Here is a 25,947-nt window from a genome sequence, read left to right on the forward strand (position 1 = left end):
CAAAAAAACATTAGCACTTCGTTACTTCATTTTGTTTGCTAACACAATTATAAAGGTGCTTAATAAATGTTTCTTTATTTAATATTTTGTTTTGTAATTTAAGAAATTTTAAATATGCTTACTTAAGTATCGTTTATATTTTTTAAATTATTGAGGTGTTTATTTAAGTTTTTAGAATATTGCTTGCTGCTTCCACTTAAATCTTTAATATAATTATTAACCATTATCTGATCAAAGCAATTCCTAATGCCATAAACAGACATCCGTTTAAGAATTGGGATCATGATACTGATAAAGTCTTCAAATTGACAGTAAGAGTCGAAAGGGCCGGCAAAGCACTAACTACACGTGGTTGTAGCACCAACATGACCAAAAAACAATCTGGATACCTTTGGAGACGATTGCAAAGTGGATAGGAAATAAGGGAAGAGCAAAAAACAAAGCTAAAGCAAAAATAATGTAGGAAAATGAAACAGTTTTTATCTTATATCGACTTATATTTTAATATATTTATTATTATATGATAGTAATATCTCTCTAAAAATAAAGTACACATTACGAAATAATATCTAAATGGACATTTATATTATTTATTTTTCTTTTCGCTAGTAGCTTTCTTATTTTTATTCTTTGAACAGCATAATCGTCTTATAATGTGTTTAAGTAACATTAAGGACACTATTATAAGACCGGCAAGATCCAGGTACATCTTCTGGTACCAGGGCACGTGCAGCGCAGGCGAGCGGAGATGCGGTGCTCCACGCGTGCGCACTACGTGCTCCACCCAGTGTACCAACTCCGCGCCGGGAGTCGCCGGCCGGTCATGGTAGATCATAGACAATTCTTTCACTGTTTGAGAATACCTGCACACCAAAGAAATAATTAATAGAAATAACTCAAGCAAAAAAGCTTAAACTATTCTTAGAAAAACTGAGGAAAAGAAGTAAAGAAGAAAGGCTCACTTAGTAAGTAGTTCATTAGCTCAACTTTCTTGAAAAACATAATAGGTATTTCAAAATAGAAATTTCTCATCTGACAATTTGATGATCTACTTTATCCCTAATAAGTTAAAAAGACGTAAAACAGAGTTATCAAGTTTTAAGTTAAATTCTATTTTTTTTAAAATGACATTAAATTATTACTTAGGATCTCCAAGAATCTCCTCAATAGCCACTTTCAGATCTTCAGGTAGCTTGTTGGTGAGGTCCACTCGCTTAGCAATGCCCTTATGTACGGCTCTGTCTACGTTCATGGGTTGATCTCCAAATACCGGAATTCCAATAATAGGTTTTCCGTAGTGAATAGCTTCTGTTGTTGACAGGAGACCACCATGGGTTATAAAGAGAACGCAGTTGGGATGAGCTAAAACACAGTAAAACGATTATTCATTATTTTAAGCTTCTAGACTTACTGAGTCATTTTTACCCCATCCTCGCGGGATCTTTTTACTAAACCTATGCTGTCTGTCTGTGTGTTCATCTGTCCTTACTTTAAGAGGCTGCATATATTGAACCGTACCATTTTAAATTGTCACAAATTATGTATTGTGTTCTTATGACGAATTTACCAACAAAATAATAAAAATAACAAAAAGTTAAGTTAGAGGTATTTCAAATACAACAAAAGTGATTTTATATTGTAGTTTTTGTCCTATAGAACAAACAATAATATATACAATTCGACAAAGTGTGAGTCGGACAATATGTATTGTTCCGTACTTCTTTTAAAACCAATTGTCACAAGCACAAGACGGTTATTTCTAGTTCGTAATTTATGTATTTCTATTCATCCAAATCGATAGCTAATTTGAATTTTGGATATGATCAAAACGCTTTGCAAAGTGCACTAATGAAACGCACACGACAGTGCTGCCAACGTGAAGAGACTGAACTACGTCTCTTTCTCATTGCATTCTCAAGACTTTTCAAGTCGAATAACAACGGCTCAACGAGCTCATACGCCTTCTAGGCTTTTCTATTTCCCAAAAGTGCTCAATTACTCCAAATTATCGACACAAGACAAGTGCAATCTTACACACAAGGACTATATACACTGCCTGTGGTGAACGAGACCGGGGCGCCCCGAAATCCAGCAGACGAGGAGCTTCAGGTCAGTCCAATTTTCTCTCTTTAGCTATCGAAGTCAAACTCCCTAACATTTATTCGAGCCGGATATATCGTTGTGTATCTTGGTTCTATTGTGTTAATTTACGCGTAAACAACTTGTCTTGTGCTAGCGACTTGCAATAGTTATGTGCGCAGCGTCGGGTTCTACCGCCAGCCATAATTATTAATATCGAGTTTCCGACCACTAAGCGTGTTATTTTGCGATAATACCGGTGTGCATAGTTAGATCTCAACGAGACCTTTCTAATTATATATAGTTTCATGGGGTTTTGAACATTTTTTTTCCAAAATTTACTTCAATTTATTTCCCGCACCGCGGGTAGGTAGGTAACAAACGCCGCGCGCCACGGCAGCAGCTCGCGCAGCTCGTTACAATAGCCGCCATTACTTGGCCGGTTTAATATTGGTATCACATACTAATAATTTTCTACTCGTATTTAGTACGTATTGCTACTACTAATTACAACAGTACTTAGCGGTTTAGGTATTCCTATATACCAGACCCAATCTAGCAGTCATTGTATTTTCGTACATGATCAGTTTTTCTTTGGTTTAAGTATTTACGTACTTATTCATGCATTTTACATATTTAACATTGCGTGTTAAATCTTATTAAAACCACTAAACAAAACGTGACGTACTTACGTTTTAATTTGGGACAAAACATTTTATTTTCCGACTTACAACTTTCATTTACATAGATACTCGTACCTATATACATTTACGTTATACACTTTATACCTAAACTTTACAACTTTTACGTTTTACTTCATGGTAACAATGGAACTTGAACAATTATCATTTGAACGTGATTTAGCTATTAACAATATTCAACGTATTGTAGATTGTTCCAACAATCCTGCTGAGTTCAGAGTTCGCGTTAAGGAATTAAATTCCATAAAGAAAACATTCTTACAAGTTCAAGCAAAAATCGAAAAACTTTCTGCGAAACAAGGTGAATTCAGTAAAGATCAACACTTGGCGATAAGAAACCAGTTTGATTCTTTATATTATGAAACGCAAATCATTTTAGATGCTTTGAAAGAAACGCGTAGGCAAAGTGTAGCTAACGGGTCAATGTCCTGCGGACATGATTCGAACGAACTTAACAAAATGCATGTTAAATTACCTACTTTAGCATTGCAATCTTTTGATGGTCAACTGACCGAATGGAACGCTTTTTATGATTTGTTCAAATCACTTGTTCACGATAACAACTCATTAACAAACGTTGAACGTTTTCGTTACTTATTATTGTCATTGAAAAGTGAACCTTATAACTTAATTAAATCCATACCTGTTACCGAGTCTAACTATGAAAACGCCTTGCAGGTGTTGATAAATCGTTATGACAACAAACGTATTATTGCAACTAAACATTTAGATAACATTCTGGACGTGGAATCAGTTATTGATAAAAACTTTGAGTCGAGTTTACGTAACTTATTAAATACCTATCACGAAAACATCACGGCCTTATTGTCTTTGGGGTTTCCAGTGTCGGACTGGACTTTTCTACTTCTGAACATTTTGCTGCGCAAAATTACCCCTAACATTCGAAGACGTTTCGAACTGTCGTTACAGTCGTCACGTGACATACCTAATGTCAAGGAATTGATAGTTTTCCTTAACAAGGAGCTATCGACGTCTGAGGTGATGTCGGCTCGCTTCTCAAGCGCGGCCCGGCCGCCGCCGCCGGCGCCGCTCGGCTCGCCGCCGCCACCGCCGCGCCCTTCTCCCGCGCACGCATCTCGCCGCGCGCTGTCGATTAATCGCTCGCACTCCGACGCGCATCAATCTAAGCACAACGTGCCGCGCTCATCGGAATCTTTTACTCGTTCCGCGCGAACTATGAGTTTTCATACTGTTACTTCAACGGATTATTTAAATAAAATTAAATGCGCGTACTGTAAACTCAATTCTCATCCTTTATACAAGTGCGATAAATTTCAAAAACTTAATTTAGCCGAACGTAAACGTTTTATAACAGAAAACAAAATTTGTTATAACTGCTTGTTTATCGGTCATGAAACAAAGGACTGTAGCTCGCGCCACAGTTGCCGCATTTGCTCTCAGCGGCACCACTCCTTATTACATGAGGATGTGCCCGTTCCAAATGTCACACTGACTGCGGAATATTATTCTAAGCTTCCCGAGTTACACTCGCCAAGCAATAATTTAGCTTCACCCACTTCATTACATGGGGGTTCGGTTCCTACACACAACAATAACTGTACGGTTCTTCTAACCACCGCGCTCGTTAACATTCGTTCTCCTGACGACGCCCGCCGTCCGGCGCGCCCCGTGCGCGCGCTCGTAGACCAAGGCTCGCAAGCCACGCTCATCACGGAGTCCTGTGTGCAGCGGCTCGGCCTGCCGCGACGTCCCGCACACACCAGCATGACTGTCTCTGGTATCGGCGACAGCAACGAACGACCGCGTGGATACGTCTTATGCGAAGTTACGCCTCGTGACAAACCCGAACCTAAGTTGTTTATTGAAGCGCTTATCTTACCTAAAATTACTAGTTACATTCCAAACGTGCCAAGCTCGTTTGAGCAAATTACTCACCTTCAAGGTCTTAATCTGGCAGACCCAGAACTGCGTTCTGCGCGTCCTGTTGAGCTCCTACTGGGGTCTGACTATAGTGATAGCATACTGCTTCATGATAATATCATAGGCCCACAAGGCACTCCTGTGGCTATGAATAGCATCTTTGGCTACCTACTCAATGGTAGAATTTCTCATACACGTCAAGGTCGTGTCAGTACGAACCTTAGCACTAGTTCTTTGGACACCCAACTCCAACGGTTTTGGGAATTGGAATCCATTCCAGAAGAGACTCAGCTCTCAAAAGACGACGCTTTATGCGAATCAATTTTCGTGAATACTCATACACGTGACCCACTGGGTAAATACACTGTTTGTCTTCCCTTTAAGGAAAATGCGCCTCCTCTAGGCGATTCTCGTGATGTCGCTCTTTCTCGCTTACACAAAATTGAAGCTCGATTGTCGCGTGATCCTGCTTTACGAGCTGAATACAATAAATGTCTTCAGGAGTACCTAGACATGGGACATATGGAGACTGTCAAGGACTCTGTCAACACTGACATATCTCCTTACTACATACCTCATCACTTCGTGCTTCGACAAAAGGCTGTCACTACGCAGCTGCGTGTTGTTTTCGATGCCTCGTGCAAAACGACATCAGGTCGTTCTCTCAACGACAATCTCCTTACAGGACAGAAGCTTCAACAAGACATATCGGAAGTTCTTCTAAAATATAGACTTCATAAAATCGTATTCACAGCTGACATCAAAATGATGTATCGCTTCATTAACATTTGTAAAGAACATCGCGACTTTCATCGCATTCTCTGGAGATTCTCTCCTCTTGATCCTGTACAGGAATACCGCCTGTGCACGGTGACTTTCGGCGTTGCCTCTGCGCCATTCTTGGCCTTACGGACACTTCGTCAATTAGCGATTGATGAAGCCAACGCATTCCCACTTGCTTCGCAGGTGCTTCTCAACGATGTCTTCGTTGACGATGTCGTTACCGGTTCTGACAACCTAGATGATGCTCTCGCTCTTCAGCGTCAACTTACGTCTATTTGTAAAGCGGGAACGTTCGAACTCCGCAAATGGACTAGCAATAGCTCCGATTTCTTATCGCATGTTTTTAACAATGACGAGACTTATGACGACTCTCTCATACTTTCAGCTCTTGACACTGACAAGTCTGTCAAGGTACTTGGACTCAAGTGGAATCCTAAATCGGATAGTTTTACCTACCAGACAGATACGCCTTCGCGTAAATGTACAAAGCGTATCATGCTTGCAGAAATTGCTAAGATTTACGATCCTCTAGGTTTTCTTAGTCCTATAACTCTGTTTGCTAAACATTTAATTCAACTTCTGTGGGTATCCGGTGTAGGATGGGACGACGCTCCTCCACAAGGAATCTGCGATTTGTGGTATCAGTTTCTTGATGAACTTCCACTGCTACAAAACATAGCGTTACCTCGTCATGTTCTTCCAAGCACGCACAACGTGCAGCTTCACGGCTTTTCCGACGCCTCAGAAAAGGCGTACTCAGCCTGCGTCTACATTCGCGTCGTAGATGTTGATGGTTGCATCACGTCTCATCTTCTTCTTGGCAAGACAAAGGTTGCGCCTTTGAAACGCCTTTCAATCCCACGCTTAGAATTATGTGGTGCTCTGCTTTTATCAAAACTGATAAAAAAGGTGATTAGAGCTTACAGCTCATATTTAACTTTCGACGAAATCTTCGCTTGGTGCGATTCGTCAATCACACTTGCTTGGTTGCGCTCATCTCCTGACAAGTGGCGAACTTACGTTTGTAACCGCATCGCGGAAACTACGAATAACGTACCTGCTGCACAGTGGCACCATGTACGCTCTGCTGACAACCCGGCGGACCCTGCGTCCCGAGGTGTTCTACCGTCTCGCTTGGACCACCAACAATGGTTCCATGGACCCTCCTGGCTCTCTAAACCGCAGCCCGAATGGCCTATATCTCACGTCAATTGTCATACTGACGAAGAACGTCGCAAACACACTCTCGTCACTCAGAAGAGTGAACCCACTCTCGAGTTCATCGAGCGATTCTCTTCGCTGCCCAAGATGCTGCGCATCGTGGCACTAATCTTTCGATTTTACAATAAATGTCGTAAAACAGAATCATATGCTTCTAAGCACGTAACGGTTTCAGAGACCAAACAGGCTCTCAACCGCATTATTTCACTGGTTCAATCCGAACATTTCTCAGAAGACATCTCTCGTCTTAAGGACGATGACAGATGTACTCAACGTCTTCAAAGACTTAAACCTTTTATTGATGACGTCGGACTCCTCAGGGTCGGCGGCAGAATAAGTCATGCCAACATTCCTTACGATGCAAGACATCAGATTATTTTACCAAAACGACATCATTTTACAAATTTACTCATAGATTTTTATCATACGACAAACTTACACGTTGGCCCTCAGACTTTACAGTGCATACTTGCACAAACTTACTGGATTCTCTGCGCTCGCGACGCTGTCCGTATGCGCACACGCCGCTGCGTGCGTTGCTACCGCGCGCGACCGGTCGCTCGACAGCCGCCGATGGCTCCACTACCGGCCGCCCGAGTTCGTAATTTACGTCCATTTCTCCACGTCGGGATTGATTTTGCTGGACATTTCAATTTTAAATCTAATAAATACCGAAATGCGAAAATATTCAAATCATATGTTTGCGTCTTTATTTGCATGTCAACTAAAGCGATTCATCTCGAACTCGTTCCAGAATTGTCAACTGAAGCATTCCTAAATGCATTGCGCCGTTTCATATCACGTCGAGGGTTATGTACGGACATTTATTCCGACAACGGAAAAAACTTTGTAGGTTGTAATCGTTACCTCTCAGAACTTTACTCATTCTTACAGAATGAAGCGAACAACGCTGTCATTCAAAATCATTTAACTGATATGTCCATAACTTGGCATTTTAATCCGCCTTACGGAAGCCACTTTGGTGGAATATATGAATCCGCGGTCAAGTCACTCAAGGTTCATTTGCATCGCGTCATAGGTTCTCTTGCACTTACACAAGACGAATTTAACACATTAATTTGTCAGATTGAAGCTGTTCTGAATTCAAGGCCACTCAGCAGCCTCAGTAACGATCCTTCCGATCCGTTACCACTAACACCCGGACACTTCCTTATCGGGGAACCTTTAAATGCACTCCCCGAGTTTAACCTAACTCACGACAATCCTAACCGCCTCGTCAGGTGGCAAGTGATTCAACAAGCTGTACAACATTTTTGGAAGCGCTGGAGTGTCGAATACCTCCACCAGCTTCAACAGCGTGGTAAATGGTTTCACGATGACCCTAACACACCCCTCCGTGAGGGATCTGTAGTTGTGTTGATCGACAACACGCTGCCGCCGCTGCAGAGGCGCCTGGCGCGCGTGCAGCAGCTGCACCCGGGCTCTGACGGTGTTACTCGCGTCGTGACTGTGCGCACCGGTAATACCGTAACCAAGCGACCTGTCGTTAAGGTCTGCCCGTTGCCTATTGATTAGGTATTTCTTTTACTATTTCATTGCATGTTGTAGTATTCTAAGTTTAGCATAGTTTCTTAATAAAATAAGCATTATTTTATGGTCGGCGGCATGTTCCGTACTTCTTTTAAAACCAATTGTCACAAGCACAAGACGGTTATTTCTAGTTCGTAATTTATGTATTTCTATTCATCCAAATCGATAGCTAATTTGAATTTTGGATATGATCAAAACGCTTTGCAAAGTGCACTAATGAAACGCACACGACAGTGCTGCCAACGTGAAGAGACTGAACTACGTCTCTTTCTCATTGCATTCTCAAGACTTTTCAAGTCGAATAACAACGGCTCAACGAGCTCATACGCCTTCTAGGCTTTTCTATTTCCCAAAAGTGCTCAATTACTCCAAATTATCGACACAAGACAAGTGCAATCTTACACACAAGGACTATATACACTGCCTGTGGTGAACGAGACCGGGGCGCCCCGAAATCCAGCAGACGAGGAGCTTCAGGTCAGTCCAATTTTCTCTCTTTAGCTATCGAAGTCAAACTCCCTAACATGTATACTGAAACAAATTCTTTTTTCTGTAGGTACTAGGATCATGACCATTCGGCTAGAGCTCTTACTTAAATTGGCGTTATTATAACACACACTGTAATTAAATATTCACTAAATATAATTAATGATTTAATACAAAATTGTTACACAAATATAAAATTCCCTGAATTGAAATCGCCATTCATTTATTTATAAATATATCCACGTTATGTACTTAGGTAAGTTTCTTATTTTAATATTTTGACAGAAGTAGGAAAGGTCCAATCCATACAGCCTAGCCTGACTTTATTTATGAATAAAATATTCGAAATATTTTGGCACTTGAGTCCTGTGCTGTATAGTGTATACAAAATACATACCTATTTCCTATTGGGGTAAGCAGAGACTAGTGTTGTATGAACCTTTATTTACGTGAGTGTTAATTTAAGTCAAATGTTTTATAACGACCCACTGGGATGCGTTATTTATCCTACGGACGGGTTCAACCTTTGGGTTGTCTAACTCACACTTAACCGAATTTATTTTTAATAAATATAGGTTTCCTCTTGACTACAATCTCGCCCCTTGGCAAGCACGCTTTCCTATTAAATGCCTATTCACTCTAGTGTTAAATTTAAAATATTTTATGTTATTATACATATAAATCGAAGTCGTACAAATTCTGTAAGTAATTTATAAATGTTTCGAATCAAAACTCTTGTTAGTATTTTTAGTAGAGACTGCTAAAAGGATTACCTATTATACTAGGTTGTGGAGCCCATTGCAAAATACGAACGTTCTTCGGTATATTTAGCAAGACGTCTTCAAACTTCCAAATTACTGTGTATTTCAATGTTCCAAACATTTTCAATAGATCCTTTTTCATTTGATCAGGCATGTCCTTGCTTTTTAAATTTGATCCCATGCTGAAGTATATTACACCATTTTTAGCTCCGTCCATAATTTTCTTTAAATCCTGTAAAGAAAATTAAAATGACAGTTAAGATTATTGGTGATTGAACGACGTAATACCCCATCGACACTAATTGGAAAGCACGGTAAATTTCTTCGAAAGAATGTGTTAACTCACGTCTGGCAAAGGTTTTAATTTAGGGTTAATGTGATATCCTCCTATAGGCTTAAAGTTCTGAGGGATTCGAGTGGCTTGCCCCAAGGACACGTGTGAGTTGCCCAACATAAGTGACCCATTGAACCTCAACTCTTCGTATGGCGGCAAAACCTTTCCTCTCTTCTCAAATATTGGACCGAAGATTTTCTCATAATCTTTTTTTTCTAGTGGTAAGCTGTAGCTAAAATGGTAATAAAATAAGTTATGCAGACAAAATCACAAAAATAGCACAGTTCAAATCAAATTGTATTTCATCATCAGATTGCGGTTTAAATAAGAAAATATATTTCTTAAAACTTACTATTCCCTTATAAGAGTGCCTACAACTTGACTCAACAGTTCCTTGACTCGGACTATGAAGCTGAAAGGCGGTACCTCTCCAGAGAAGAGACCATCAGGATTATAAGCTGGGTTCAAATGTTCATCAATCAATTTCAATACAGACCAGTGAGGCTCAATTGATGAGAACCATATGTAAGGACATTCGAACAATGCAGACAACCTGTAACAATAAATTATTTTTTTGAAATAATATTGTTAAATAAAAAGCAGATTAAATTTTAAGAACTGTATTAAAATTAAATTAAATGAAATATAAAAATCAACCGTTCGGTACAGAGCAGAGAGAAAAAGAGAGAAGTTCAGTGTCATTGTCCACCATAGACAACTAAAATATAGCTTAAAAAACCATAAACAATGTTGTTTCGTTTTACGGAAAAAATATGAATTTTATGTTTAATTAAATTATTAAACATAGTTGGGCCAGAGCCACAATAAGAAAAATACAAAATAATAGAGACTTAAACATGCAGTATATACCTATATAAACGTTAGAAAGGATAGGAAGAATACCTATATAAAATTTAACATATCAAATTGGTAATGGACACAACTTTCTAAAAGATCTTATATAATTTTTATTATTAGACATTTTAATTTCTGCCACTCTTACTCTACCATCTGGTCCCGGAATCGTCCTTACAACTCTTGCCATAGGCCAACTTAAAGGAGTAGTATTATCAGAACGAACTATGACTAAATCACCTTCCTTTATATTAAGATGACTGTGCTTCCATTTAGGTCTATTTTGTAGCTGTGTGAGATAGTCCCTGGACCAGATGTTCCATAAATCTTGTTTAATTTTAGATAACATTTGCCAAAATTTTAATCTATCTATACACTTATTTGAAAGGTTTATTTCAGGGTAACTCATCATAGGTTTACCTATGAGGAAATGCCCAGGCGTAAGATACTCAAAGCTAGAGACATCGGAGCTTATGGGCAGCAGAGGCCTAGAATTCAGAATCGCTTCAATTTCTGTTATAACTGTATATAGAGCTTCAAATGTAAGAGCAATGTTTCCTACTATTCTTCTAAAATGGTATTTGAAACTTTTGACCCCAGCCTCCCACAAGCCCCCAAACTCAGGTGAGTACGCCGGAATGAACCTAAATCGTACACAATTAGAGACACAGTAGTTTTCTATGTCCTCTATATGAGACTGAGCTGAAAATAATTTATATAAATTATTTAACTCATTTTGCGCTCCTTTAAAAGTCTTAGCATTATCACAGTAAATTCTAGTTGGCATTCCCCTCCTTGAAAAGAAACGCTTGAGACATGCCAAAAATGCTTCAGTAGTTAGATCACTGACTAATTCCATGTGTATTGCCTTTGTCGAAAAACAAACAAAGATAGCAACGTATGCCTTTGTTATAAGGGGTTTCCTAATTCTTGAAACTTTTAGATTGAATGGTCCGCAAAAATCCACACCAGTTACATGAAATGGCCTAACAGGCGTCACCCTATCTTGCGGTAGAGATCCCATTAGTTGCATAGAAGCTTTAGCTTTAAGCTTAGCACACTTAACGCATCTGTTGACAACCTTCTTGGCTTCTCGTATGCCGCTTATAAGCCAAAACATTTGTGACAGTGAGCTAAGAACCAATTTAGCTCCAGCATGCATGAGACGTATATGTTCCCTGCGAATAATTATGGTCGTAAGATGAGACGACTTTGGTAGTATGATTGGATGCATTTTATCATAAGAAATGTTTTCAGCATTCTGAAGACGTCCACCAACACGAACAATACCATTTTTATCCACAAAGGGATGAAGACCAGCCAAACCCGACTTTATTGTAAAGCCGTTAGTAATTGATTTGATTTCTTTTGTGAAGTGAAAATTTTGTACACCTTTTATCACAACCATCATGGCATTATTGAGCTCAGACGGTGTCAGAGAATCAAAACTCTTTGTTTTACCTTTTTTCAAATTATTACAAAAACGTAATATATAACAGACCACTCTTTGTAGCCTATTAAAATCAGAAAACCTTTTAACCAGAGAAATGATAAATGAATCATCTTCACTGGATTTGGACTTAATTACGCCACAGAACGAGTAACTTTCTTCTGTACCATTATCATTAGATAACGGAATAGGCAATATAATTTCACCCTGTGAGTGCTTAAAGTCAGGATTTGATAGTTCCAGGGGGCCATGCCACCAAAGATTGTGAGATTTTAATTTTTGAAAGTCACAGCCTCTTGACAGTAAGTCTGCAGGATTTTTATTTGTGTTTATATAAGACCAGTGAAAATATTTTGTTAGTTTTTTAATTTGAGAAACTCTATTAGACACATAGAGGTTTGTTTTTGTATTAGAGGATGCCACCCATGCTAATACAATTTGAGAGTCACTGTAGAGAAAAACTTTTAAGTTATTATATTTGTGGTTTAGCACATTATATACCTTATTGGCTACTTGTGACAAAAGTAGAGCACTATTTAATTCCAAACGTGGTATTGTTACGCTTTTATTAAGAGGAGCTACTCGAGATTTCGAACATAACAAGTTAAAAATCCTGCAGAAACACTCTTTAACGTACCCTCATATAAGAACTTTTGTTAAAGCTATAACTATTCATGAGTACCCCTTGATTAAGATATTGCCGGGAACTGATGAAAACAAGTTTACAAGGTTCATAAAGGGGTGTTTGGGGATGGAAATCATACCTAAAATAGAACATGACGGCATAAAGTTTTATCCCAAGGCCAAGAAAATTTATGAGTCAACGCATTTAAGTTTGGAAGGAGTGGAATTCAAAAGAATAAATGGTGAAGAAACTGTGCATTTTGAAAGTGAAATATCAAAAGGGTTTTTCGTGCATAATGCTGATGCATTACTTAGCATTACAGTAAATAGGACCAGCTTAAAGGAGTTAGCTTTTGTGCTTGCAAATGTAGCTGTTTTTATGACCTCAAGATTCGAGATGTTCAGGGGAAAAACAGTGAGGCAATTGAGATACAATTGTAAAAGATATTATCAAAAAAGATTTTATGAATTGGTAGGAGTAGAAGAAAAAAAACGTCAAGCTGATAAAATTGGGAATTGAGTCTACTTCTGACGAAGATTTGGAGATAGGAGCATTGAGGCTGTCCAACCACTTAGAAATAGAAACGGGTGTTTCTGAAATAGGTTACATCTGCAGCAATGACATTAAAGGAAGTATAACGGGTCAAATTCTTTGTACGGTGCCACTATGCAACCAATTTCCGGTTTTAGACAAGAACATCAAGATTTCGGAACCGCAATTATATTACTTAATGCATCCTAACAACCTTTTAAAGAAGGCAATTCAATATAACATTAATGTTATAGGGCAAATACGCAAGAGCATTTCAGAAGGGAAATTTGAGCCATACTTCCCAAGTATCTTAAAACACGTGCCCATATCCCAACAGGAGAGAGTTTCAACCGGATTAAAGAAGCTTCTGTACCAAAAAGTAACGAACAATTCTAGAGACAACCTATTTATTTCAATTTTTTACAATTTTTGTAAGGGTTCAGCAATAGAGACTAGAATAGAACCACCACATTTCATAATTTATCATCAGAACAAAATAAATTTGGATCTGTCATCCAACCTTTTAACAAAGGATTCATTCAATAATTTAATGTGCGATGGAGATATAATAATAAGAAGTTCCAAAACAAAGTTTTCAGGGGAGGAATCATATTGTTCTATATTGCCACATTTCACTATAAAGAAAGTGTCTTCATTAATAGAAGGGGTTCCCACCAAGACAGTAGAATGGTTGAACAAAAATGTCAGCACTTTAGAAGAACTATTAGAAACTATTTTTCAAACAAACTATTTTCTCGTTCAAAAGAAAAGTGGTTCTTCTCTCCAAGTTCTTAAAACTTTACGGAGACATCTAGATATAGGAATGGAAGAAGATGCAAGTATTACTTTCAACAAATACTTGTTGAAGAGGAAAATAGATGAAGAAGATTCAAGCTCAAGTTCTGGTATTAAGAGGAGCTACTCGAGATTTCGAACATAACAAGTTAGTGGAGACTGTGCCATCAGAATTATAGATTCTGAGGTATAGACAACACCCTAAAGCTTTAATAGAAGCATCCGCATAGCCTACTAACTCTACTGAAATCGCGATTTCACAGCCTACCCCCCTAGGTATGGATAGAGTACCCATATGTTTTAAATTATCAAGGAATGTTTGCCAAACATACAGCTGATCTTGGGGCAATATAGAGTCCCAATTTATTTTCATCGACCACAAAGTCTGCATAAATAGCTTGGCTACAACAATGATTGGCCCAATGATACCTAACGGGTCAAATATTTTCCCAATAAAACTTAAAATTTTTCTTTTGGTGTTAATATCATCACTATTAAATTCAGGGCTTTTAAATGTCAGTTGATCTTTTAATATATCACATTGCAAACCTAACGTTTTAACAATATTATCTTGATTTAGGTCAAGCTGATTTAAGTATGTTTTATCGACATTCTCTAGGATTTGTGGATGGTTTGATGACCACTTATGGAGTGAAAATCCACCTTCTCCCAGCAGAGCAGTAAGTTCAGTCTTGAGCTGCTTTAAATCGTCAACATTATCGGCACCACATATAATATCATCAACATAGCGAAGAGCAAGCTCTATGAGACAACGAGTCGCCAAAAAGGTAGATGCTTTTAAACCATAAGTGACTGTTTGTAATTGTAGACAACTTATTGGTTTGCTCGGATCATCGCGCCAAAGTATGTTTTGCAAACTAGTTTGGGATGGATTTATATTGATGCAACGAAACATCTTGGTAATATCACAAGTGAGTGTGTATATAAATGTTCTCCACAAAAGCAGAATATCAAACAGTTCGCTTTGAACCACTGGACCATTCAACATCGTATCGTTCAATGAAATGCCTTGTAATGACTTCATTCCCCCATCGAAAACCACGCGTAGCTTAGTTGTTACACTTTGTTCGTTAAATACGGCATGATGAGCTAGGAAATACACAGGGTCGTTTTGCACATCATATTCACCTATATCGACAATTCTGGCATGTCCCAAAGCCACATACTCATCTATAAATTTTTTGTACTGTTCTAGGTATTGTGGATTTCTTGGAAACTTTTTCTCCAAAGAGAGAAATCTTTGTAAAGCGACCGAAAACGAGTCCCCAATCTGTATCTCATTTAAATTTTTAGTTAGAGGCATGTCTACTTGAAACTTATTGTCAGTGAGTGTCACAGACTCTTTAAAACACTCTTCGGCCTTCTGACATTCTATAGTTATTTTCGATACAGGTTGAGGCGGAGCCTCGGCTAGCCAGAATCTCTCCATGACATCCTCCAATTTATGATGATCACATATTGCAAAATTTGCAACTAAGTCTTTTTTACCTGGAGGGCAAGTGGCAATTGTGCCACCAATAATATACCCAAATAAGGTGTTTTGCAATATGAGACCCTTCCTAACTTGTAGATGTCCATCAAGCAATATATTGAAATATACATCTGCCCCAAACAACATTGATACTTCTGCTGGAATATTGAAGTCAGCATCTGCAAGCTGAATATTGCTTGATATAATTAAATTAGAAATGTCAATTTCCCTTTGAGGCAGGTTTGAAGTTATGGAATCCACAATATTACATTTAACATTTAATTGTATATTATTTAGGGGAGAATGGACCTGTATGTCCACATATTTATTTATAGTATTATTTTTATTGCCAATACTAATGATATTAGAATTTTGACATCTTGGTTTTAAGCCCAGTTTGAATTAGAGATGTAGTAGCAAAAGAGGCCTGACTACCAGTATCCAATAGCGCTCTAACAACTACTTCATGCCCACAACGATCATAAAGTTTTACCTTTATAGTAGGTAATAAAATGTTCACAGAAGAATTGCGTGAATGCATAACAACTTCAGGGGTTATAGCACCCTCCTTATGGAGAAGAGTATTATGCTTTGCCTTACAAGTTTTACAAACAAAGGTAAACTTACACTTTCCGGTGTGAGTTTTTAAACAAAGAGTACATAATTTGTGTGTTTCAACAAATGCAATGCGGTCATCTATAGAGGCCGTCTTGAATCGTGGGCAACCATGCATGGCATGATTACTGGAGTTACAATAATAGCATAAAAATGTATTTTTTGTGGCAATATTAGTCACTTTATTGGTAAAATTCTTTTTGCTTTCTGTAGTATCTTCAAGTGCTATAGCGCGCTTTTCCAAAAATAAAATGAACTCCTCCATGGTTGGGAGTACATCTGAATCTCTGTCTAATTGATAAGCCCTATTAGTATATTGATCTAATTTTTTAGACAATATTGAAATAAGCAGCATATCCCATTGATCAACAGATTGCTTTAAATTTTTTACTGCATAAATTTGTTGTTGCACTTCGGAGACAAATGACCGTATGGAGGCCGCTGTACCTTTTTGCATGGATGGTAAGTTTAACAAGTTATTTACATGATGGCTGATTATACGTGCCTTGTTGTCAAAACGTTTTTTAAGTAGGTCAGTAGCTTCCTTGTAAGAATCATTAACAATAGGTAGGTTGATAATTACAGACAATGCTTCACCTGTCAAAAATTTCCTTAAGTAAAAAAGTTTTTGCACATCTGAGAGAGAGTTGTTATTATGTATAACGGCAGTAAACAAATCCATAAAGGGCATATACTTCGTAAAATCTGTTCCATCAAATGATGGTATATCAATATTCGGTAATTTTGAGGTTGCAATATTGGTACATTGCTTTCTCTCAGTTGTGTTAAAGCCTTTAAGTGTTAAATTTAACTTAGAAATAATATTGTAATATTTTTCTTCTAAAGTTGACATATTTTCAGAGTCAGCTTCATCAAGCGTTAAAATGTCCAACTGAACCTGCTCATATGCTTTGAACGTATTTATTAACTTTTCCTTCCGAGCCTCAAGCATTTCTGCATTGGCAGTTGTGAGGTTAATAGGATCATTCACATAATTTTCAATTCTAGTCACCATACCTTTTAACTGTCCGCGGGATAAGCGAAGACGTTTCAATTCTTCTTTTTCCGTCATTGTAAACATTAGTACACTGTAGAATCCGACGTAAATCCAACCGGCGTAAACAAAATATAAGATAATCAGTACGTAAACAAACCCCGGCTTGAGATTTTCGCTTCTTTCAATCTTGTTATCAAATCTGACAGTAATGTGTCATTCGAGTTTGACAGCTATGGAGTTGTGCCAACCTGACGACTGCAACTGTCGTTACGATGATTGATGACTTTGACAGTATGGAGTTCTGCCAACTTGACGAGCGCACCGAACGTCAAAACGGAAAACAAAATGTCTTGCTCGATGCCGTCTTTTTTCTTTTAAATTATGTGGGTAATCGGAGAATGATTTGCAGATTATCGACTGCAAAACCACACAAATTTTCTTGATTGCTTCGTAATTGGGTTATAATCCTGTGTGAACTGCAGTCTTCGCACGTCTTGTGTTGTTTTTTTTTTTTGGGAAAAATATAGGTTTTCCGAAAACATGCGCGGGCGACCGTCGTATAGCCGAACGATACACACACCACACACACTAAATTGCACCAACATCGACGCGAGACACGAATTTAACACTGCAGTCTATTCACAGAAGGCGAAGGACCACTAATCTGCATGTTAAATAAAAAGCAGATTAAATTTTAAGAACTGTATTAAAATTAAATTAAATGAAATATAAAAATCAACCGTTCGGTACAGAGCAGAGAGAAAAAGAGAGAAGTTCAGTGTCATTGTCCACCATAGACAACTAAAATATAGCTTAAAAAACCATAAACAATGTTGTTTCGTTTTACGGAAAAAATATGAATTTTATGTTTAATTAAATTATTAAACAAATATCTTTCTTCTAAATTACAGGGTCTGCATGCATAGGAATGTTCAGCTATTTAGTTAGGTCAATGAGATTTCTGTAAGGATCTTTTCATAAAATCTGCGAATTAGAAACTAAATTTCAATTTCATAATAATAATATTATTTATATATTAGAAAAATTCATTGTGCAACAAAGAACGAGGCAATAATTTAATGATATATTAAATGAAATAATAAATTTTAAATATTTAACTAGATAATAAGATGGCTTAATATGTGATACTGTTTTTTTTTTTTTTCAAATTAACAAGTGTGAGATTTTTTCTTCAGTGATAAATACGTTTGATCCAGGTAGGTTAACCAGTTTACCAGGAGCCCATATTAATATTTATTAGATAAACCTTTGAAATTATAATCATTTTAATTTTCTACTCCAATCACAACAATGTGATATAACTACTAAGTATTTATATCTTTGGGCTTACCTAAATCAAAGATATCTTAAGATTAAAACAAAAATATCACCTCTAGAAATATATAAAATATATACCAATGAATAACATATATATTTTATGTACATTTTTGATCTGGTTTCTTTTTCGTACTTGGTAAGTATTGATTTTTGTTTTTATAGCACTTACCCGTGCTTAGGGAAACTGACAAATGACGCCTAATGACGATACATATATCGAAAGAATTTCGCGTGGTTAGGAGGACCCGGTGGTGTAATGGTTAACACTCGTCCCGGCTTGACAAGAGCTGCGACTTTAAGTCCCGTCGGAGTCAGAGTTTTTAATTTTAAGTTTTTAATTGTTTCGATTTATTTTTTCTCTTTGTTGGTTAGTATTGTCCTTTAATCAGAACTAGCACAAAGTATCCTTACCCAGTGTAAAGTTCGGTGAACATCCATTCAATAATAATTAGGTCATATTTCTCATTTGGATCGTTGATGAATTTCTTCATATTTTCATTTTCAAGGGTCGATCTACCTATGCTTAATATTAGGTTGAACATGGCCGTCATGTCGCCTATATTGATTTCTTTATTCATTATTGCAGTTATGTTCATCATTGGCGCTAGAAAAGAAAAGAGCTCTAATAAAACACGATTATTTTTTATAGAAGGTAGTCATCGTATTCAAACTGAAATAGCTTTACTAACTATCAATAGTTATTTTTGCAACGCCTGTAATCCATTTACTGGGGGGTCGACACAATATGTTTCCCATACCACTTAGTTAGACATACTGTTATCTATACGACCTAAAATAGATCTCTAAGGTTGCCCCAGCATCCCAGTTAAAAAGTATCTCTCGTACTATATATAGACTGTTAGTGGCATAGTAACGAAAACTTTGAGGGATGATTCACACCATGATTCGGAGTTGATGATATCCTCAGTATTCGTTACGGTGTCACTGACACCCGTACGTACTGGTATGGCTACCTGTAATTAGTTGTATGGGGTGTATGTATATAACACCGTAACGAATACTGGGGGGGATAATTCAGCTCAGTTTTCTGAGTTAATAAATGTGAAGTGGAATTTTCTGTCAGAACATTCATGAAAACACCAAAAAGAACATAAATATTGCGACGGCTTCAATAGATAACATTTTAATGCGGCTTACCCATGGCAGCTTTCTGTAAGTCTAGGTTACTATTAACATCCACTTGTCGCACATTCGGAGGCGGATTTTCAATAGGGAAAGTGGTTACATATGTCACCTGAAAGTTGAACATAAAAATTACGAAAAATATATTTACTAAAAATATTTTTTTACCATGAGTTTAATTAAGCATATTAGCTCGTAAACACTCGACTTCTGAATCTTCTGATTCATTTTGGAACATGGTTTAATAAATAATAAAATGACAGCACACATTTTTGTAACATAACCATTCCGTTTAAACACAATTTTAGAGGCAGCTTATACCTACCTCGTGTTTGGCGTCAGAGAGAAGTCTAACAAACGCTTCACCGAGTATCCCATGGCTCCTTCCCGGAAACGGAAATAATATAAGTATTTTTGCAGCTTCACCTATACTCGCTATTGCTACTACGGCCAGACACACCGCCGGTGACCACCGCATTTTTACAATCTAAAAGATACAAACACATCATTAAATTACAAGTTTATCTTCACTAGTTAAATCTTGTCATTTAAAATCTGAAAAACACACATATATCTCTATATTTCATTCATCCGGTTCACAATTTTATAGTTATAGGTGTGTAATAAAGTTTATTTCTCTCAAAGAATCACTAGACATTGGAGTTACATGAACGACGCACAACAAAAACCACAAATCTGTTTAGACACGACCAAGGTCGCCGACTATTCTGCCATTACTGTTCAACAATATTACGTCGGTGCTGACATCAACCCAAACTAATCGCCATTCGCCAGAAACCTGTCCCAAAACGAAACCTAGTCATGAGTCCACTAGAACTTTAAACGATCAGTCACGATGAGTTGCTGAAAATCTTTCGTTCCATTTACACAAGATAAATCGCTCACTTCAATAAATTCTTACTTTACGTATAGTGCAATTTTTCGATAGTTTGACGCAATGTCTACTAACTGTATTAAAATCAAAATATTAGCTTTAGGATTCTAGGAGAAGAGAAGAACGAAACTCTAGGTAAACACGACAATATCATACTCGTATTGTATAAAAACCTATACTATGTATTCTTCTCGTTTTAAGTAACGGAACCCCTACTTAAACATTTTTAACAGTTTCAATGAGTTACTCAATAATACGTTCATCAATATTATATAGTTGGCGCTATAAAGATTTTCCTTCATTTGACTTTCTAATTTCATGGATAACAGACATATGCATCTTTGTTTTTGGGTATAAATGATGGCACAATTACATCTTCCACCTATTATTATTCTAAGCAAAATAAAGAGAAACAATGTAGGTAGCAACATAATTCTATACATAATGAGATCTAAATAGCAAGCGACTATTATTTTTATATATGCTTCTGCATTTTTGAATAATTGTGTAAGTACCATAGGTAATTATCACGTTAAATTTAACAGTGCCATCTATAGTATAATTTTTGGGGAACGTTGGGACGGATATTAAATCATATTTAATATCCGTCCCAAGGCTACGCGTTATGTTATGTGTCATCCTGTGTCTAAACGCGGAAAATAAAGCCCACTACTACTACAGCCCGAAGGTCGATATATCTATACTCATGTAGCTAATTAAATTTCTTCTTTAATCATTTCTACTTTTACTTAACAGCATTAACTTAAGGTAGAACTTTTCATAAATACACCTTTGTGCACCTTTTTCCGAAAATTCGTAGATAATTATTACTGGTACTAAGTATTATTATACAGTAGTAGAGTCAACCTATTTTTATTCTTAATTCAACAAAGTATTAGAGTAAAATGTGGCATTTTCTATTATTAAATAAAATACGTAATGTAATCATCACCTTACGGTTATTTTTCTTATGAAATACTTCGCATTTGACGCATTTTCGACTTGTTTTTTCCAAGTTAAAAATATAAGACCAAATCTAAAATGTATTATGTACTTACTACTACTGCATATTTTGCTTAAAAGGTAAGTACATAAACTATTTTGTATGAAGTACGTTTATAATTATTCTACTTGATGGTACAATAAACAAATTAAGCACTATTATCATCATCATCATCTCCCTAGTATTATCCCGCTTTTCACAGGGTCCGCTAACCTAACCTGAACATTTGACAGGTCCGGTTTTTCAAAAGCGGCTGCCTGTCTGACCTTCCATCACGCGAAGGGAAAACCAGCCCAAACAAAATTAAGCACTATATGCATTGTATTCTATTCGCTTTTAATAACCCTTGTGTATTTTGCTGATGGTGAATAGACATGGGTTAGTAAATATAATTATTGAATGAAAAAATAATATTATCGATGATATAATACATATTTTGTAAACATTGATAGTAAACATATCTTTGATAAATCAATGCTGCAAAGTAAATCATACATCGAAATAAGGTTTTTATTTTCGTTAAGCAAAATTTACATTTTCATTACAACCATTTGTTATATTGTTATAAGCGTACTCTAGTATATAACATTAAAACAATAAAATGTATGAAATATAAAGGGACCAGACGACTTACATGAAATCCAACGAGTGTTACAGAGAGGAGCTAGGAATAACTATAACTACAGGAGTGTATAAAAATGACTGGTATATATTTACGTCTGATATCGATAAACAGTTTTTCTAATCTGCGATAAGATTTCACTCAATGACTTGTTATTTATTGTAATTTAATTTATAGGTCTTTTCATTAGTATTCCTTCTGTACTGGACTGTGATTATTTATTATACGAGCTTATTATCAAACAGAAAGCTATCAGCTGCTTATGCCAAACATGTCGTAAAAACCGACAGAGTGGGACCTCGAGTCACAAAATCAGACTATCTAGTGGAACCAACCGTCCCATATGAAATGAACTGACACTTAATGCAGACAAGGACATGAAATTCCAACAACCATACACAGCCTATCTGATTGGATATCATAGTTGCTATAGTACCATGTTATTTTAATGCCGGCTCGCTGATAATATATCGCTCATGATAAATAGATTACCAATGGGGTTGATCCCACACACGGATCAGATATCAAATCAAAAATCAATACTATGCAAACGATTTTCATTTATTGCATATGAAGCACAATTACAAGTAAAAGAAAAAAAAATCACAGCGGCGTCACTGCTAAAAAGCATTTTTCAGAAATCGTTAATTTTCAATGTAGAATCATGAAAGCACGATGGACTTATTGAAAGTCATGATTCTATTTCAGAATATTATGTTTTCTGACGTCTATTTAAATGGCTCATGAGTCATTTTCATGCGATATGATAATATGACAAAGATAAAAGGGTATATCACTAGTTGGCAAATTTTGCCGGTAACGATGCGAGCGTTATGCGAACCTTTGCGCGAAGTACAGCTCGGGTGACATATTTTAATTGTTTAATTTTTAATTCATTCAAGTGTGTATTTTTTTATTCAATTTCATTTGTGTACAATTTTGATTTACTACATATATTGTTTCTTTTCGACGAACGACGATAATTTTTATAATTTATACTTATACTTTTAATAATTTATATACATTCTCCTTAGTTTAAAAAGAGTTTTTTTCTTCTAATTTTTCGCTCTCACTAAGAACAGTCGTTGTTTTTAAGTTATTTTTACTTTCACTTTTATTTATGTATTTTCCTTTTCTTTTGTGGATTTAATTAGTAAAATTGTCATACGTTTAGTTTTTTTATTTCCGCCCACTCGCTGACTACCATTTACAGTCCTTATGTGATGTAATTTAAGTAGACAAATTAAATACTTATTCTGGCTGATATTTATTGAAATAATATTTGCTTTAGTAAGTAATAATAGTTGAATGAATAAATTAGATCATTACCAAAATAAAGATTCTATGCTAAAATATACATTCATCCTGCTAGCTATGTTAATGTGTCAGGTTAAATCGAAGAACCGAAATAATACAAAAAGGCTACGGTTTTTATCAATAAATATTTATTTGTAATAGTGACTGTTTTCTATATCGTCAAATATAAGTTTCTATCTTCGAGTGATTTATTTCTTATCTAGACACGCGGTCGCGTGTCAAGCCAAGTTCAAGGAACTGAACTGGCGAGCCGCACCGTGTGTAATATTACACGAACCATTTGGAGCCACTTTTGACCCCCTCATAAATCAAAAACTATTTCACATAAACGTATCAAATTTGGCTTATATATTGAGATTACTTATTCAACAAACCAGCCATCGTATTAAATACCATTAAAATAGCTTACAACATACATAATATGAATCATTTAACAGACAAACAAAATTAAAATGGACTTGGCTTTCTAAGTACGTACGTAAGTAGCCTGTTTCAAATTGTCAGGGATATTGAAGTTAAGGTGCATTCTCTTACTATTTCCATTGTCGTTTCTTGCCCTTTACGTTTCGTTATATAACATTCCTAAATTGTCAGCATTCATAGGTATGCACTGGCATATTACTCCAAACTTACTACTCTCCTCATACTTCTTCTACGTACTTATAGCGACTCCGAATTATATGGTTTTAGTCGTGGACATCATGCCTTTATGAGTAGTGAATGAAATAAAACAATTTGGATGAAGTGTAAATTATTTTCATGTCAAATCTAGATATAGTTTTAATAGTCTTCAAAAAAAGGGTTTTTGTACTAACTCTATGGTGGTGTGTTTTTAGTCTATAATATCTGACGATGGTCAGCATAACTCATTGTGTTTTGTTAAAAAATTAACGTATCGTTTGTCACAGTAATTTGTGTTTCAATTAACCCCAACTCAATTAATATTCTGTAATATACCATGGCCACAATAGTTTATTTAAATTCATAGTTACCTAGAGTTTTATGGAGTATCATTCACTATGGTTTGTGTTATCTCTATGTGACCAGATATGTTCATTAAAAAAAAGTGTAAAGATCAGTATTCGTGTTTGTCACTGGCAAAACCATTACGTTCCGTATGTTCCTGCACTTCCTGCCCGGAAAGTAACAGCTGATTGTACGACAAGCAGTTTAGTTTAATATATTCACGTTTGTGTTAATATAATAAATGCAAGTATTGTTTTCAATTTCTTTGCGGAGAAATATACATCAGGCAATAGATCGATATTTTGCTTGTTACGATAAATAAATAGTTTATAGAAGCTGTCTGTTCAAAATGTTTCATTTATTATATTTTTCACTATATAATTTTCAAGATTTTACACACTTTCCTATAATTAGATTTAGTTCGAAGTTTATGTTGATTTATTTATGTCGCTAGGTCATATAAATATGTTTTAATTTTAAGTTTGAAGCAGTTTGTTATTTTTTTTTTTATAAACTCCTACATTCAGTCTAGCGAAGATATTTTACCTCACACAAGTTAAAGTTATAACCGTTAAATCTTTCCCTGAGGCTCTCTTCGTCTGAAATGATAATTCATTTCATCCTTTCGTGCACTTCCCGCCACAAATGTAACATCTGATTGTGCGACAAAACGTTTCCTTTAATTTGTAAGTCTGCACCAATAACATTAAAATATTATAATAAGTATTTCGGTTACTGTCCGAAGAAACTTACATCAGAAGACAACTTATAGCTTCCCATGGTTACTGGTAGTCTGCTCATGGCTTATGTAATGGTACGCCGTGGACACGGCACGGTACACGCGCGAGGAGTGCCCCGCCTGGGCGGTCCTTCGCACTGCCCTATCCACAGTAATAGGGGCTACCTCTTGCTGCCAGCCTTAATTACAGCCATGATCCGCAGCGAGGAGGACAGGAGAGCGGTTGCCAAGGAAGTGGCGGAGAGGGAGCGGAAAGATTCCGTCACATCGCTGTCGACGCGCCGCCGGCGACCGGGAAGGCGGCGCCAACTGCTACTTGATCACTATTGACCGTGCGCCACCTTAGCTCTACAGGTCCCCCTGTAGACGATGGTCGGAGGACCGCCGTCCACAACAAAGGTCCCGTGCCGTAGGGCTCCCCAAGTATTCCGGGTAGTTCTCGTAATTCGTTTCGTCCGTTCCTGCACTTCCCGCCAGAAATGTAACAGCTGATTGTGCGACAAAACGTTTCGTTTATGCGCCAATAAAATCAAACTATAAAAAATATTTCGGTTACTTTGCGGAGAACATCAGAAGAGGCGGCGGAGAGGAAACGGAAAGACTCTGTCGATTCGCTCCTGATGCACCGCATGCGACCGGCAAGGCGGCGCCAACTGCCACTTGGTCATCACTGACCGTGCGCCGCCTTAGCGGGGACCTGTGGACGATGGTCAGAGTACCGCGGCCCACAACGAAGGTCCCGTGCC

At 36.9% G+C, this 25,947-nt stretch overlaps 2 protein-coding genes across 4 annotated transcripts in view; one reads left to right on the forward strand and one right to left on the reverse strand.

The window, feature by feature from the left end:
• Positions 1-493: 493 nt before the first annotated feature.
• Positions 494-22,283, reverse strand: LOC126380326 (UDP-glucosyltransferase 2-like). 2 transcript variants are annotated; one of them, XM_050029669.1, is made up of 9 exons: positions 22,192-22,283; positions 19,985-20,146; positions 19,675-19,771; positions 18,928-19,120; positions 10,171-10,371; positions 9,831-10,050; positions 9,497-9,716; positions 1,143-1,362; positions 494-863 (listed from the first exon to the last, which is right to left on the reverse strand). In XM_050029669.1, the coding sequence occupies exons 2-9, from the start codon at positions 20,135-20,137 to the stop codon at positions 587-589; spliced, it is 1,581 nt and encodes a 526-aa protein (XP_049885626.1). In that variant the 5' UTR covers positions 20,138-20,146; positions 22,192-22,283; the 3' UTR covers positions 494-586. The 2 variants fall into 2 exon arrangements, with proteins under 2 accessions (XP_049885626.1, XP_049885625.1); XM_050029668.1 differs by lacking the exon at positions 22,192-22,283 and adding an exon at positions 20,228-20,412 and having other exon boundaries at positions 495-863.
• LOC126380383 (circumsporozoite protein-like) overlaps positions 1,702-25,947 on the forward strand; it is a 72,171-nt gene continuing 47,925 nt past the window's right edge. The window contains exon 1 of one of the 2 annotated variants that reach the window (XM_050029772.1): positions 1,702-2,109. The gene's annotated coding sequence lies outside the window, so the exon portion shown is untranslated. Of the gene's footprint in view, positions 2,110-8,160; positions 8,715-25,947 lie in introns of those variants that run through there. The other variant, XM_050029771.1, reaches the window with a different exon arrangement.

Source organism: Pectinophora gossypiella, chromosome Z (genome assembly GCF_024362695.1).
Source record: "Pectinophora gossypiella chromosome Z, ilPecGoss1.1, whole genome shotgun sequence".
NCBI lineage: Eukaryota > Metazoa > Arthropoda > Insecta > Lepidoptera > Gelechiidae > Pectinophora > Pectinophora gossypiella.

Coding starts and splice junctions, on each gene's coding strand:
- LOC126380326 (XM_050029669.1), bottom strand. CDS start 20,137: ATGCGGTGGTCACCGGCGGTGTGTCTGGCCGTAGTAGCAATAGCGAGT. Junction 19,772..19,984: donor TCTCTGACGCCAAACACGAG/GTAGGTATAAGC, acceptor TTCAACTTTCAG/GTGACATATGTAACCACTTT. Junction 19,121..19,674: donor CTTACAGAAAGCTGCCATGG/GTAAGCCGCATT, acceptor TTTCTTTTCTAG/CGCCAATGATGAACATAACT.